Genomic DNA, 14,553 nt, shown 5'->3' with positions numbered 1-14,553 from the left:
TTGTATTGCTATTTCCAAATCGATGATGATGGGAGACATCACTTGTGTTGGATGATGATGACATGATTTGATGAGACTATTTGTATCTGTATGATATGACGAGATATTGTGTTTATGATATGATAGAGACTATTTTATAAAACCTATACAAAAATAGAGTAAATATGATGCAGAAAAAATACATAAAACAATAACAGTAACATGGGATATGTGTGAAGAAGCAGCGCTGCCTTATCAGTAGAGCGTGTTAAAGAGGGGCATTGCAGCTTTTAGCAGTAGGGAGGTTATGCCACGCTACTGCTAATCATGGATAGCAGTAGCGATGGGCCACTACGCTACTACTAAACGTTAGTTGTAGCATCATAGCAGTAGCGAAAGCACCCGCGCTATTGCTAAGCGTTAAACCTGCGCTACTACTAGGGTTTTCTCTAGTAGGGTTTTCCCTAGTAGTGTTATGGGTTGTGGCCGTAAACGGGCAATGTGCAGACATGCCATTATTGGGCCATCCTTTGTAACTAATGAGGCTACCATTGGGCCCTACCACGTGTCGTCGTTTCAATGGCGCATATCATCCATTGGATGGGCGGCACCTGTTGCAACGCAGAGTTGATGTGTGGTTCCGTTGGCGAATGAGAATTCGACACGTGGAAAATCATCATTGGTCGGAGCTGTTAACGGGTATTGGGTCCAAAACCCCCGCTCAATGGCTTAATAGCGTCCTGTTACGATGGCTGCCACGTGTTGGTTACCCTTGATGAAAACACTTCAATAACGCGTCATTTATCATCACGGAAGTGAAAACCTCAGTGAGAATGGATTATTGTCATGGATCACTTCCGTGATAGCACACATGTATGACCATCTTGAGTTTGTTATAAAATCGTCACGGATGTATATACGTGACAGAAAACGTGACATACTATGACAAATGTGTATCATTACGAAAATGTTTTTTTAGTGATACCCTCGAGAAAACTCTACTTCCTGAGTAAAATACCGAAATACCTATGAAACAACCGGCTCGCGCGAGCAGAGGACCAAAACGTGATAATGCTCACACTCCAAGCAGTCTCGTGCGAACAAAATAACCTACCAGAAACCGAGTGTGCTGCCACGTCGCCTACCCGGGCCGAGTGAAGAAACAACCCAACGTGTTGCGACCGACAGGGACGTTGAGCCATGAAGCAGGGTGTGAATGATGCGCGTGCACAACTCTCGCGAACGACACATACCTACCTGGTTGCGGGCACGTGGCCATCTTGCGCAAGCGACGGAGTTCGTGGGAGGTGAACGAGGCTAATAGGAGGACTCGTGTTGGCCAGGCATCCATGGGCCATCGCGCGAGACCTCAGACGCAGGTGTGACCAAAATCACCACATGACGGTGGCACCCTCAGTCCGCCCGTCATGCACCCCCGGGGCAGGCCGCCCTGGTGCACACCATTCGAGCAAATCGGACGATAGAGCACAGGGAGCAATCCGCCCGCCTGGCGTGAACAAACTAGCCGACACGTGACGAAGGACGTCAACAGGCTGGTTCGGCTAAGCCGTCGCACGCGACCAAGAACACCACAAGACGGTGACCCCGCGTGTGCTGGTGATCCACCTGTTGTGGACCCCCGTGGCGGGCGCGCGCCGGCCGTGCAGGTAGGATGGCGTGGAGAGCCCCTGAGAGGCCCATGCAGCACGCCACCAGGAAAGAGATGGCGCAGAGTGCACTCTCACCCATGAAGCACCCCAGGAGGTGGGTACTCCAACATCCTTTCTAGGAGTAATTGTAGCATATGTATTCCTCATCTCATGGACATTATTTCATTTTTTGCGGTTGCATGTACGCTTTTATTTAATTAAACATTAATTTTTAGTGATGATACTAATAGATAATCATTATAGCCTGACAAGAGAAGAATTTTTTTTTGGGGGGGCATGAGAAGAGAAGATTGTTACATGCACGTCCTTATAGGAATGATAAGGGGCTCAACACCAAACGACTAAATGTGTCCGTTCATAGTCCACGAATAATATCCGGCTTTCATCAAATAGATAAAAGCTTGGCTTGTAAAAATAGAGTGAATATGCAAGACCTACCGCCCTTCAATGCCCTTGCGATATTTGGATGCATTATAAGCGCAGATAGCCAGAAGCAGTAGCTGGACTTTTCCCAAATGGGAAACCATCAGTAAATGTAATATTAACTTCTCTTCCGGTGAAGGACGCTGTCCGGTGCATCACTATACTTCAGTCCCTAGCTGCCCTCCTTTCTCCCCGCACTGGTGTTCAAATCTAGAGAAGAAGAAAAATGGAGGACAATGGTGGAGGTGCAGTTGCCGCGGGTTCAAGTGGAACAGCAGCCGGTAGTTCGTCGGCCGGTACGTATATAATCTCAACAGATGTGTTTTCGGAGGTAATAGTAGGTGTTCATTGGTGAACGATGTGGGAAAAGTGTTGTTTTTAGGTGGTCTGTATATCCTTGCAAATCGGACTTTCTTGTTTTTCTGGTCAAATTGCTTGCATGTTCTTTCTTCTCTGTTTCGATTTGTGTGGTGTAGAATGCCGGAAAACATTTCTCTGTTCCATGTATGGACGGAAGACTGGATTTTCTTGAGATTAATTCTCAATGATTTTACAATATTAGCCCGCAAAAAAGAAGATTTTACAATATTACATGCAACTTCGTATTACTAGGTCTAGCAGAAACGGGGACTGATTCCGTATTTTGTAGAGAGCCCGCAATTTTTTTGATACGCCCCCGGTACTATTAGGTGTGGGCGTAGGATTACCACGACTCCATGTTTGACTTGATCCAAAAAATATTTGCTGGCCTATTTTTTTTTTTGCCTTTTTTTTGCTGGGTTTGCCAGTAGTTATGATACAACTTGCACTACTTAGCTCATTAGCTTAAGAGATTATATATACTTTTTTCACATCATATGTAGGTACTCGTTCTTGCTTGACAGAAGATGAATACCAAAAGCTGGTCAACGCAGTACGCCCATGGTTTCGTAGTGTGGTGAGGATTATCCAGACAAGGGGGACTAAGAAAAAGAAGGAAGCTATATACACTAGCAATGCTCTCGTGGTGCTTTCACGTGCAGAGAGGAGTTTTTTTGTCACGTGCAACCATAATCTGGGTCGCAATCCAAAAGATGCAACAATTAGATTGTACAATGGAACAAAAGACTATCCCATTGACATGATTCACTACCGAGATTCAGATCTTGACCTTTTATTATTTTCGGTCAAGAATGTTCCCGTATTACAAGAACTTCCCATGTTCTGTCCCAAATCGGAAGAACCATCGCGTTTTGACCTGGTTGCAGTACTTGGGTTCAGCTGCCCAAAAGTACAAGTCGATCAACCACTGGAGGACCTGGTATTGGTGAAAGAACCAACAATCCTTCCAGGAGAAATAGTGTAAGTACACTTATGACATCCGATGACCAGTTGGTTATCATCACATAGTGAGACTGTAGGAAAATTACATTCGTTTCTTTTGATTGCAGAGATGAACCATTTCATGAGACGAAGTACAAGCTGAACCTTATAAATAGTTGTAGCACCACAGCAGGTATATCAGGTTCCCCATTGTTTAATGAAATGGGTAAGGTCGTTGGCATACACCTAGCTACTGACAAAACTATGAGGGAGGCTGCCTCTGCTGATACACTGCTGGTACGGCTGAAAAGATGGCTTAGAGATGGAGAAGTAAGTACTTTCCCAATTATGAAAATGAAACCCTCTGTTCGGTCAATCTGAAACTCAAACTCCCTACGTTCCTAAATATGAAGCTTTTAGGGATTTCAATATGAACTACATACGAAGCAAAAATAGTTGAATCTACATTCTAAAATATGTCTATATAGTCCGTATTGCAATCTATAAAAGGGCTTATATTAGAAACGGAGGGAATACATTGGACAAAAGCGTGACACCTTGTGAGCTTGAGGGCTTGAGGTAAACTTGTGCATGCCTAAGAGCAATAGTGTCCTCTCTTTGGTATATTTTTTCCATCTCAATTATAATTTTATATACTGTGATATCCGGACACTATGGCGTAGCTATGTCGTTTGGAGAGGCATCACCCTAAATGCATCGTGTATGATTTCGCATGTTGTAGCGCAAATTTAGCGTCAAACATAGAACGTCATAGCCCGCTATTAAAAGATTAGTTTATACAATTTTCGCATGTGTCTTGTTTTACAATTTCTGATAATGTTAAAGATCTTGTGTTAGAATTTCTGGAAATGGTAAAAAAAATGTTTTCTTCAGGTGTTGGTACACAATGGTTCTTTACATTCTTTTTAATATGCAAATAAATAATTAATTCCATGCCTCTTTTTTGATAAGATCCCTCTGTTTACAATTTTTTTAGGATAGCAATACCATTGAGCAGTTGGTTGAAAAGGTCTATGAGAAGTTCAGCCATGGTGGCAAAAGCAAACGGTACGTACTTCTTCCTACTACAATACATAAATTATGTACAGATATTCTCTTTCGTGAAGCTGATACTCGAGTGTACATGTTTCTTACTAGTCTTATGACCAGTTCCTGCTTTTTTTCAACAAATGCATCACTAGATACTACACTATTTTCGCAGTTGAGCTGTCAACTTAAGAAGTTAACAATGAAGAGCAAACAGATAAGAAGAGGGCTAGTGAAGACAAAGAAGTGGGGAAGACTCACTCGCTCTTTCTTTGTGCTAAGAAGATGAAGATTAATTTACGTTCTTGTTCTTGTAAAAGTAATGAACCTTCTGTTGGCTGTCGCACTGAAGTTCGTGTAGTTGGTGTCGTGGAACTTTAGCAATGTTGCTGTGTTGTACTAGTACTTCTTTTGAACTTCACATTGCTTCTGACGCTATTTGAAAGAACAATGAGTATGATGTAACTTCAATAACTTCATTAGTTATAGGTTTGTCGCAGGGCGGAGCAGTGAACCCAACGATTTTTTGCTGCCATGTACTTGTATGTTGGTCATCGTGTGCTTGAACCCATTAGAAAATTGAAACTTCAAATTCACAAACGAAAAGCCTTTTAGTCCACAAATCTTCACGCGAGTTGCCCAGCTAAGAGCATCTACGGCGGGCACACCAAACCGGCCTCAAATGCCCGGACGACACGCCCGGTCACGAAAATCAGACACAGACGAGCGTCTCAAACGTGTCTCAAACGCCCAGGCTGACCGACACCCCCTCATATCCAACCTAAATATATGGCAGATATGAGGGCGGCCGGCACGCCCGCCACGTCGGACTGACGACGGGGTCCCACGTGGAAATGCCCAGAAAATTGGCGGTCCGAAGCTCGTCTCCTTCGTCGGAATGATGTCGCCATGTGGCGCCGCTCCGGCGGGCCATGTAGTGCCTAGCCCGGCTATTTAAATCAACCAGCGGCACCGAAACCCTACCATCCAAATTTTCCTCCGCCTGTCCACCACCGCCGCCACTTTCCACCCCCCATCCACCTAGTAGCCATGCCCCCCATGCTTTCGGGTAAGGAGGCAGCCATTTCTAACGCTGGAGCACTGACTCAAACTTCTTGACCAGATCCGGGCAAGGCGCGAAGCCCGGATCGCCGCGGGGCTATCTCTGGATGCAGTGGATCCGGAGGAGGAGGAGGAGGTGGAGGAGGAGAAGGAGGAGGAGGAAGAGGATGAGCCGGGGGATGAGGATGTGGGGGACGCTTGCGACGCGCATCTGCAGGCGGAGCAGCAGACCATCCTCGATTCCCTCCACTCGGAGTCGCCTGCAGAGGCCAGACGCTGTCGCCGCTAGGAGATGGAGGCCGCGGAGGAGGCGGAGATGCTTGCCTACATGGATGAGGTCGGGTAGGAGGAGGATGAGCCGGAGCCCTCCTACCCGCCCGTCTCGCTGACGCCCGGCACCGCTGCCGTCGATATCTTCGACGACGAAGATTAGCTAGGGTAGTACGTAGTATGTAGTATGTAGGATTTCTTTTGCATGCTTTGTATGGATTTATGGGTTGAAATATGAGAGACTAGGATGCAGAGTGGCTAATTTGAGGCGTGACCGTTCACTGTCCATGGCGCGTCTAAACGCTTGAGGGGCCAGATTTACAAAGTCCGGCTGTAGATGCACTAAGGCCCAAACGTAAGCTGCTACTGCCCCGTGCATGCATTAGATGACTCGTGACGCGAGAGTTCCTACGTGCCGCATTCTGCGTTAGAATGCTAGGCGATCACACTAGGGACCTTGTTCCTGGGCTTACTGGGCCGCGTTGGCGGGAGTTCAACTGTTTCTAGCGCGTTGGCGGGATTGTTTCTCCTGTCTACTATTTCTGCTGGCGGGAGTTCTACTGTTTCTCCAGCCTCTGTTTCTGTTGTCTACTGTTTCAACTGTTTGAAATGATTCTGTTGTTTTAGTTTGAAGCTATTTTTGGTGCCAAACAATTTGTAAGAAATAAGAAAGGACTTAGAACAAGTTTGTCCAACTGTTTCCAGAACTAATTATCAGTAGGATGAAATTGTATGGTAAAGGTATATCAATTACAACTTCTTCAGTAATTCTTTCTGTTGTTCATATGCAAAAAAGTATCACTAGGGTAAACATCAAAACAAGCAAGAAATAGAAACAAATGGTTTTTTTCTTAGGATGAAGCATTTTCGCCATGGTTTTTTTCCTTTCAGTGCAAATTCAGGAGAACTTCTTCTAGTGCAGATTCCATTATACTTGACAGTAACGAATGGCAATGAATGCCTGCATAACAAGAAAGGAAAAATGTTAGTTGGGATTAGGGGAAAAGTTCATTAGGATTCTTCAGGGGGAAACTAGAGATCATGAACTTACCTAAAAGCTTTGTTCATATGCAGAAATCATGTTGAATGCTTCACTTGAAAATGCGGAAACCCTGTTGAGATAGAGATGTGATGAGGAGGAGGCCAAGGATTGTGCCAATAAAAAGAAATAGAAAACTACCATGTCCCTGTAGGAAAGAAGTTACGAATGGAAGCTGGATTTCATTGTCCTTGCAAGTTATGATCTCAAAAAGAAATTTCTCTCGTAGAGCTTGTAAATCGTCCTTCAGAATGTAAAAAAAGGAGTAGCTGCTTAAAATGATATATTTCGAAGAAAGCCAAATAAGGAAAACAAGTGCTCTTAATGAATGAATTGGTAACTACTTACATTGGAGAAACCTTCCATTCCGAGACCTTTGTACTTGCTAAGATACTAAGGAGGGAAATTCCTGAGTCGTACCTGAAAAAAGAAACAAAGTTGCAAATTCCGGTTAACTTTAAAAACTTTCTAACTTCTTCTTGAGAAGTAGAAGAAATAAGTTGCTAATGAATCATAAAAGGCGCGAGCTCGATGGAGAAAATTCACTATTGGAGCAGGCAAATCTTGACTCAGAATTTCCTATGTTGAAATAACTAGTATTTCCATATGATGCAGTGAATAAAGTCTTGAAGTTGTAGATTACTGCACTAATTGTTGGTAGAAATGCATCGTCGCTGTAGTGCGGGTTCATAATATCAAAAAATTTGGCTCAAAAATTAGCAACGATTAATAACCATTGTTTTTCCTTGAACACATGCACTTTTACCTAGATAAATTGAAGGAACGGGAATATTAGTCAAACCTCTATGTAAAAGTTAAAATTCTGTATGATCTGTTTTAACAAAAAAAGAAATTGTTACCAAGGAAGCGTTCAATAAACTGAATCCAACATTACATTCCCGTAAAATCAATTTGGTTTTGCAGGATCTGAATGATTTAGCATTAGGTTCATTAGCTTCTCCTACATATTTTATTTGAACGAAATGATTGAAAGTTAGGAAAAGAAACAAAAATTGATGTACCGTAAATGAAAAGTAAGAAAAAGAACACAAATATAGGCTCACCATGTCATCAATGCTAACTATATGTTCTACTAAATTGCTGTTTGGAAGCAGGCCTTTTATTCCTCGGTTGAGCTGGTCTTTATTCCTTAGTTTTGAAAAATAGTCAACAACCCGAGGATTTATCCAACCGCCAGTCTTGAATGATAGTGTTATAGTTTTCTATTCTACCCAAACTCGTTCAATCTCATAGATCCTTTGGGTGTTTTATGGGAGAAGAGCAACATTAACACAAGTAGAAAAAAACAAAGAAGAGAAAGCTTAAAAAGCATACATTGTTTATGTCCAAAACATGTAGAAAGATGTATGATAAATTTCATATGTCATTTTTACATACCTGTAGGTTAACTTGGAAAGATGTCCAACCAATGATTGGTAGAAGGCATTATCTATTCCAGTTGAAAAAATGACCTCCTTATTTCCATTCTTCTGATCTTGGATTACTACTGTCCCAGATTTGAAAGAATTGTTTACGCGTTGCTGCCAAGATGAACCTTCTAGTTTATAGAACTTACTGGAATGTGTTTCATGTTGTTCAAGTGCTTGAACTAACAAAGGATCTTCAAGGGGTGTGCCAATAGTGCTTGGGTATACTTTTGGTGACAGGAAGTCCATCATCCTTATTGGGCTCTCACTTGGAAGAACAATGGTGTTGGCATAATTATGATGTTGGTTGTTATATTGACTTGGTGGGAGGCTGAACTGAGTAGACGAAGGAGATGCAAAAGTTTTAGATTGTTCTGATGCAATTCTTTGAGAATTAGAAGGAACTTTCTGTACTATGTCAATTGAATTGGTAATTACATCAAAGGAAGGATAATCTGATTGTGCGTATTGAGTGCTTGAACCAGCTTCTCCATTTGAATTGCCATGCGGTGTACTGTTGAGAGACTTGTCAACTGGATATGTGATTTCAGGAAGCAACCTACCTTTATTTAGTTTAGGCTCAACAAGATCTGGTTGGAAAAGAAGAAAGCAGTACAGAAACAGTTAGAACAATAATCTGCACCCTGTAAATAATCAATGTAAAAAAACGAGAAATGGTAAAGAGAAATGACATTCCAGGCGCTCTCCTGGTAATAAGAATCTGAAGGGTGGAAAGCTGAACTTTGTTTCTTCTACTCTTCTCTCTGGGGATGTTGTTTCAGACAAGTATTGTGTACAAGAGAAAAATATATGGTACAAGTTATTTCATTATTTATTTGGGCACAGAGAAAAAATATATTGAGTAACAGCTATAGAGAAGAAAAACATGATGTAACAGTGCTGAAACATCAATGCTGGGTGTTACTTTTGGAACTGATCTCTTGACAAAAAGCTTCGGGCAAGCAAGTTGTTCAAAAGATGGTAGATTACCATACAAAGAGAGAGAGAGAGAGATTGGTACTTGTTATGTTGACAGACTGCGGGAAATCATTGACCAATGAATCAAGAATTTCATGTATGTTGACTCGTTTATCTTTATCAATTATTGTTGGAACATCTAGCATTGGGAATATGCGAGGTGATTGTATAGCCAACAATTCTTTAGACATAGGAACTTTGAATGTGTTCTCTGAAAGTGTTGGTTTAATTTGCACATTTTGGCTGCTGGAAGTTGTCATGGTTTTCAGAAATGAAGAATGGATGTCATCTGCATAGGTTTTCATGGTAGGAGTTGTGTTCCGAATGATATTTCTATAGAAATCTTGAGCTTTCAATTGAAGAATGATTTTATCCTGTTGTTGTAAAGAAGGACTCAGAATCATATAAATAAGTATTCGTTACTTTGAACAAAACTAGAGGCATGAAGAGAACTTACTTGTGTTAGACTAATATCTGAGAATTTGGATTCAATATACTCCGCAATTTCTTCAGGCAGATGTAATTTCAATCAATGAATGGAGTTGAGGACATGTGTTTTATCTGTTTGATAAGAAGATGATGTCAAAGATAAATATAATATTTTCAGTGTATAGAGAAGCAATAAAATAAGAACGAACTGAACAAGTAAAACTATCTTCTATGCAAAAGTGGATCTCTGGAGGAGAATGGCATACCGGTAGTCTTCCATACTCATTTCTTTTGCCATGCACAACATCAAGTGCCATATATGAATTTAGCATGTTTCCTTACCATAATGGTAGTCTTGTTTCTAGTCGGCATCTTGATTTCAGTTATTATCAGGAATTCAAAGTAGGATATCTGTCATTGAAAAAGAAAAGTGGTCATAATAAAAATAAAAATAAGAAAAGTGAATTCATGAATTTTGTAAGAAGTTATGTTGTGGCTAAAACTATTACCACCATAAGTAACTTGCTTCCACTAGGAATGATTTCTTTGCTCACTGTGTTCTTCAGCCTTGTTTTCTTTATTGAACAAACCATGTAGCTCAGACATAGTAGACACCAATCATACTGAGAAATTCTGTCAATGTCAACTATTGCACTATACACAAACTTGCTAGAAACTCCACTTGAATTAGGGGCAACAAACAATGACAGGAGTATGAGAATGAAGATTCTGCAGTATTTTTCTTCGGGGATATCATCATTGATAATTGAGGAAAGGTATTCAATTGTTGGTACTCTTGTTCCTAACTCTTGTTGAATGAACTCATAGGTTGCTTCTGATGGTTTTGTGATTACAAGATGTCCACCAATTGGAATGCCAAAAAATTTGTGAACAGTTGTAGGTGTAATTCAGAATTTGAAGCCATTTGGTGTTTCAATAGAGCACGAAGTTGTGTTGAAATGATTTGCAAGCTAGAGGTAAATAGAGTATATATTGGACATGCTAGTTATTTGTAGGAATGACCTGAAACCCATTCTATGTATATGTTTCTTGCAATTATCAGATATTTCAGATGTGAGCTTCAGAAATGCTTCAACATGCTGAAGTTGATTGCACTGCATGTAAAGAAAGTGAAACAAAACATAAAACGAAATGAACAAACCCGTTGTAGCTCAGTAGAGGATTTTACTAATTGTGAAAAAGGAATAGTTGCAACGATATGTATAAAACTTTCGTTCTTTTCCTTGCATGTACTACTTGATCCACTTCTCTTTTTTTACATCCTTGTTCCATCTACAAATGAATGCAAACATTAATATTACTTTTTGTCACACTAAGTTCAGAGCGAAATAAGAACTCTAGGAAGTACTTTTTGGAACACATCCAAGGATACTAAGATAATAAAAATGGAACATCCATATGTAGTAACTTAATTTAGATGGTCATGCCAGCAAATTCAGGTAGAATGACAGTATATCAATACATACATGCTTGTAGTAACAACTACAATGTGTCAAGAGAAGACGCTTCAGAAAAAATTTAATGTACATGTATTGAAATAAATTGTTGTACGAACTCTAAAAGTTTATATAAATGTGTTTCATGCTAGTACTAACATGAACCATCTTCCATGAACTAAAATATGTTATTTCAGGCGATAATGGAAGGCAACATGAAAGTGTTGTCTGTTTCATGAGCAGTGACTAATGGTAACTTAAAGTGTACAACTGAATCCATCCCACTATTTCTGACATGTTGAAACAATGTGTACCTCCTGAAATCCAAGAAAAATAATTTGGATAAATACAATTGTCATAGCAAGAACTTTCTACATATGATAATGAACATAACAAGGATATCAGCCACTCATGAAACTAGATTTCTTAAAAAAATATGCTACTGTTTTGGAACCAACTTAAAAAAGTGGGTTATTGATTATAGGGAGTACCATGAACTTCCTATCATATAAAAAATGTATGAGTTTTTTGTTGTGCAACTAACTTAAGACGGGGGGTTATGATTATAGGGAATATCATGAAGCTTCTAGTATAAATATTTGTCAATTATCTACTGCAGGAACACTTCAAATTTAGTGTATCACAGGAACAATCTTGGGAAGCAACTAGTTGAAAGATGAAAGCTGTGAGGCTCGCTTGAAAGGGATTAACAGATTATACATTGCTCTTCTCTAAAATCGAAACAACCATGAGCATGCATGGAACATGTTTGACCGTGGGAAACAACATTAGAAGAAGCAATTACGAACTGATTACCCCGGTCAAGATTTCATATGCATGTTCAAACAAACGCAACCAAATGCAGTACTGCATAACGAGGTCTTGTTTACTTTTTTTCTCTTTCCGAGAAATGGCGACATGATTACTGCTATAATAAATTAACTAAGGCACATACAGATCCTACTTGGCCATCTATATACACTTGAAAGACAGTAGTCCAGATCTAGCACTAGTAGCAACCAACTAATTAGACATGAAACAGCCAGTCCTCCACAGAAGTTCTAATCTAAGACAGTGGAACTATAGGGAGGGCCAGTGGTACGTGAGTTCTAATCTAAGACAACCAACGGAGGACACACCATTTCCCATTAAATTGTTGCTGCTCCTGCGCTGATCTAGGCACTGAATAATTCTCTTCTCGGGGAGAGACGAAGAGGCTTTGAGGGCAGAAACTACATAGGAAAATGGAAAAGGGAAGGGAGCGAACCTTTTGAGTAAAGACGATGAAGTGGTCGCCGGTGATTCTCCAGTGAAAACCAGATCTCAGGAGCCACCAGAGGGAGCAGAGGGGGAGAGAGGAGAGAAATGTGTATGCGGGTGGGTTGGGGAAAGTGTACTGAGTGAAGGGCCCCACTTGTCTATTTGTGAAAAGGAAAAAATCAAGGAAAAGAAAATAAACAAAAAAGAACGATGCCGACCAGATAAGACATGGGGCTACGTGGCTCGATCTGTTCCACCAATCCTCCACAGCACGCGGCGGTGATACGTCCATTTTGCATCATACTTTTATATCAATATTTATTGCATTATGGGCTGTCAGTACACATTATGATACAATACTTATGCCTTTACTCTCTTATTTTATAAGGTTTACACGAAAAGGGAGAATGCTGGCAGCTCGAATTCTGGGCTGGAAAAGGAGCAAATATTAGAGACCTATTCTGCACAACTCCAAAAGTCCTGAAACTCCACAAAATCAGTTTTGGATTATATTAAAAATATCGGGCAAAGAAAGCACCAGAGGGGGGCCACCCACCAGCCGCGAGGGTGAAGGGCGCGCCCTACCCCCTGGGCGTGCCCCTGCCTCGTGGGCCACCTGGCAGGCCCCCGACGTCCATCTTTTGCTATATGGTGTCTTTTGCCCTGGAAAAAATCATAAGGAAGCTTTCGGGACGAAGCGCAACCATCTCGACGCGGAACCTGGGCAGGACCAATCTAGGGCTCCGGCTGAGCTGTTCTGCCGGGGAAACATCCCTCCGGGAGGGGGAAATTGTTGCCATCGTCATCATCATCGATCCTCTCAATGAGAGGGGGTCAATCTCCATCAACATCTTCACCATCACCTCCTCTCAAACCCTAGTTCATCTCTTGTATCCAATCTTTGTCTCAGAACCTCAGATTGGTACCTCTAGGTTGCTAGTAGTGTTGATTACTCCTTGTAGTTGATGCTAGTTGGTTTATTCGGTGGAAGATCATATGTTCATATCCTTAATGATATTCAATACCCTCTGATTATGAACATGAATATAATTTGTGAGTAGTTACGTTTGTTCCTAAGGACATGGGAGAAGTCTTGTTATAAGTAATCATGTGAATTTGGTATTCGTTCGATATTTTGAGGAGATGTATGTTGTCTCTCCTCTAGTGGTGTTATGTGAACGTTGACTACATGACACTTCACCATGATTTGGGCCTATGGGAAGGCATTGGGAAGTAATAAGTAGATGATGGGTTGCTAGAGTGACAGAAGCTTAAACCCTAGTTTATGCATTGCTTCGTAAGGGGCTGATTTGGATCCATATGTTTCATACTATGGTTAGGCTTACCTTAATTCTTCTTTCATAGTTGCGGATGCTTGCGAGAGGGGTTAATCATAAGTGGGATGCTTGTCCAAGGAAGGGTAGTACCCAAGCACCGGTCCACCCACATATCAAATTATCAAAGTAACGAACACGAATCATATGAGCATGATGAAAACTAGCTTGATAGTAATTCCCATGTGTCCTTGGCAGCGCTTGCTTTATATAAGAGTTTGTCCAGGCTTGTGCTTTGCTACAAAAAGGATTGGGCCACCTTGCCACACCTTAGCTACTTTGTTACTTGTTACCCGTTACGAATTATGTTATCACAAAACTATTTGTTACCAATAATTTCAGTGCTTGCAGAGAATACCTTACTGAAAACCGCTTGTCATTTCCTTCTGCTCCTCGTTGGGTTCGACACTCTTACTTATCAAAAGGACTACGATAGATCCCCTATACTTGTGGGTCATCAAGAATATTTTCTGGCGCCGTTGCCGGGGAGTGAAGCGCCTTTGGTAAGTGGAACTTGGTGAGGAAACATTTATATAGTGTGCTGAAATTTACTGTCACTTTTTACTATGGAAAATAATCCTTTGAGGGGCTTGTTCGGGGTATCTTCACCCCGACCAGAAGTGCAAAGAGTTTCTCCTCAACCTACTGAACATATTGAAAATATTTACTTTGAAATTCCTTCAGGTATGATAGAGAAACTGCTAGCTAATCCCTACACAGGAGATGGAACATTACATCCCGATATGCACCTAATCTATGTGGATGAAGTTTGTGGACTATTTAAGCTTGCAGGTATGCCCGAGGATGTTTTCAAGAAGAAGGTCTTCCCTTTATCTTTTAAGGGAAAGGCATTGACATGGTATAGGCTATATATGT

General features: G+C 41.1%; 2 protein-coding genes across 11 annotated transcripts; one reads left to right on the top strand and one right to left on the bottom strand.

Annotated features, from left to right (window-relative positions):
- Positions 1-2,230: 2,230 nt before the first annotated feature.
- On the top strand, positions 2,231-4,941 carry LOC123134050 (uncharacterized). The gene is made up of 5 exons (XM_044553401.1): positions 2,231-2,368; positions 2,936-3,413; positions 3,503-3,704; positions 4,372-4,442; positions 4,597-4,941. Exons 1-5 carry the CDS (start codon positions 2,299-2,301, stop codon positions 4,598-4,600), a joined length of 825 nt encoding a protein of 274 aa, XP_044409336.1. The 5' UTR covers positions 2,231-2,298; the 3' UTR covers positions 4,601-4,941.
- Positions 4,942-6,426: 1,485 nt separating this feature from the next.
- Positions 6,427-12,465, bottom strand: LOC123136853 (uncharacterized). Of its 10 annotated transcripts, none has more exons than XR_006467364.1 (11): positions 12,351-12,465; positions 10,136-10,919; positions 9,893-10,037; positions 9,655-9,758; positions 8,658-8,809; positions 8,191-8,555; positions 7,857-8,049; positions 7,141-7,212; positions 6,934-7,036; positions 6,805-6,865; positions 6,427-6,714 (listed from the first exon to the last, which is right to left on the bottom strand). XR_006467364.1 is itself a non-coding variant. In XM_044556364.1 (11 exons), exons 5-7 carry the CDS (start codon positions 9,500-9,502, stop codon positions 8,016-8,018), a joined length of 915 nt encoding a protein of 304 aa, XP_044412299.1. In that variant the 5' UTR covers positions 9,503-9,571; positions 9,655-9,758; positions 9,893-10,037; positions 10,136-10,919; positions 12,351-12,465; the 3' UTR covers positions 6,427-6,714; positions 6,805-6,865; positions 6,934-7,036; positions 7,141-7,212; positions 7,857-8,015. The 10 variants fall into 10 exon arrangements, 6 of the variants coding, with proteins under 6 accessions (XP_044412299.1, XP_044412300.1, XP_044412297.1 ...); XM_044556364.1 differs by adding an exon at positions 9,241-9,571 and having other exon boundaries at positions 8,191-8,809; XM_044556365.1 differs by lacking the exon at positions 7,857-8,049 and adding an exon at positions 9,241-9,571.
- Between the last annotated feature and the right edge of the window lie 2,088 nt (positions 12,466-14,553).

The sequence above is a fragment of the Triticum aestivum genome, chromosome 6B, assembly GCF_018294505.1.
Source record: "Triticum aestivum cultivar Chinese Spring chromosome 6B, IWGSC CS RefSeq v2.1, whole genome shotgun sequence".
Classification (NCBI taxonomy): Eukaryota; Viridiplantae; Streptophyta; class Magnoliopsida; order Poales; family Poaceae; genus Triticum; species Triticum aestivum.
This window is presented reverse-complemented; position numbering and strand designations above follow the sequence as displayed.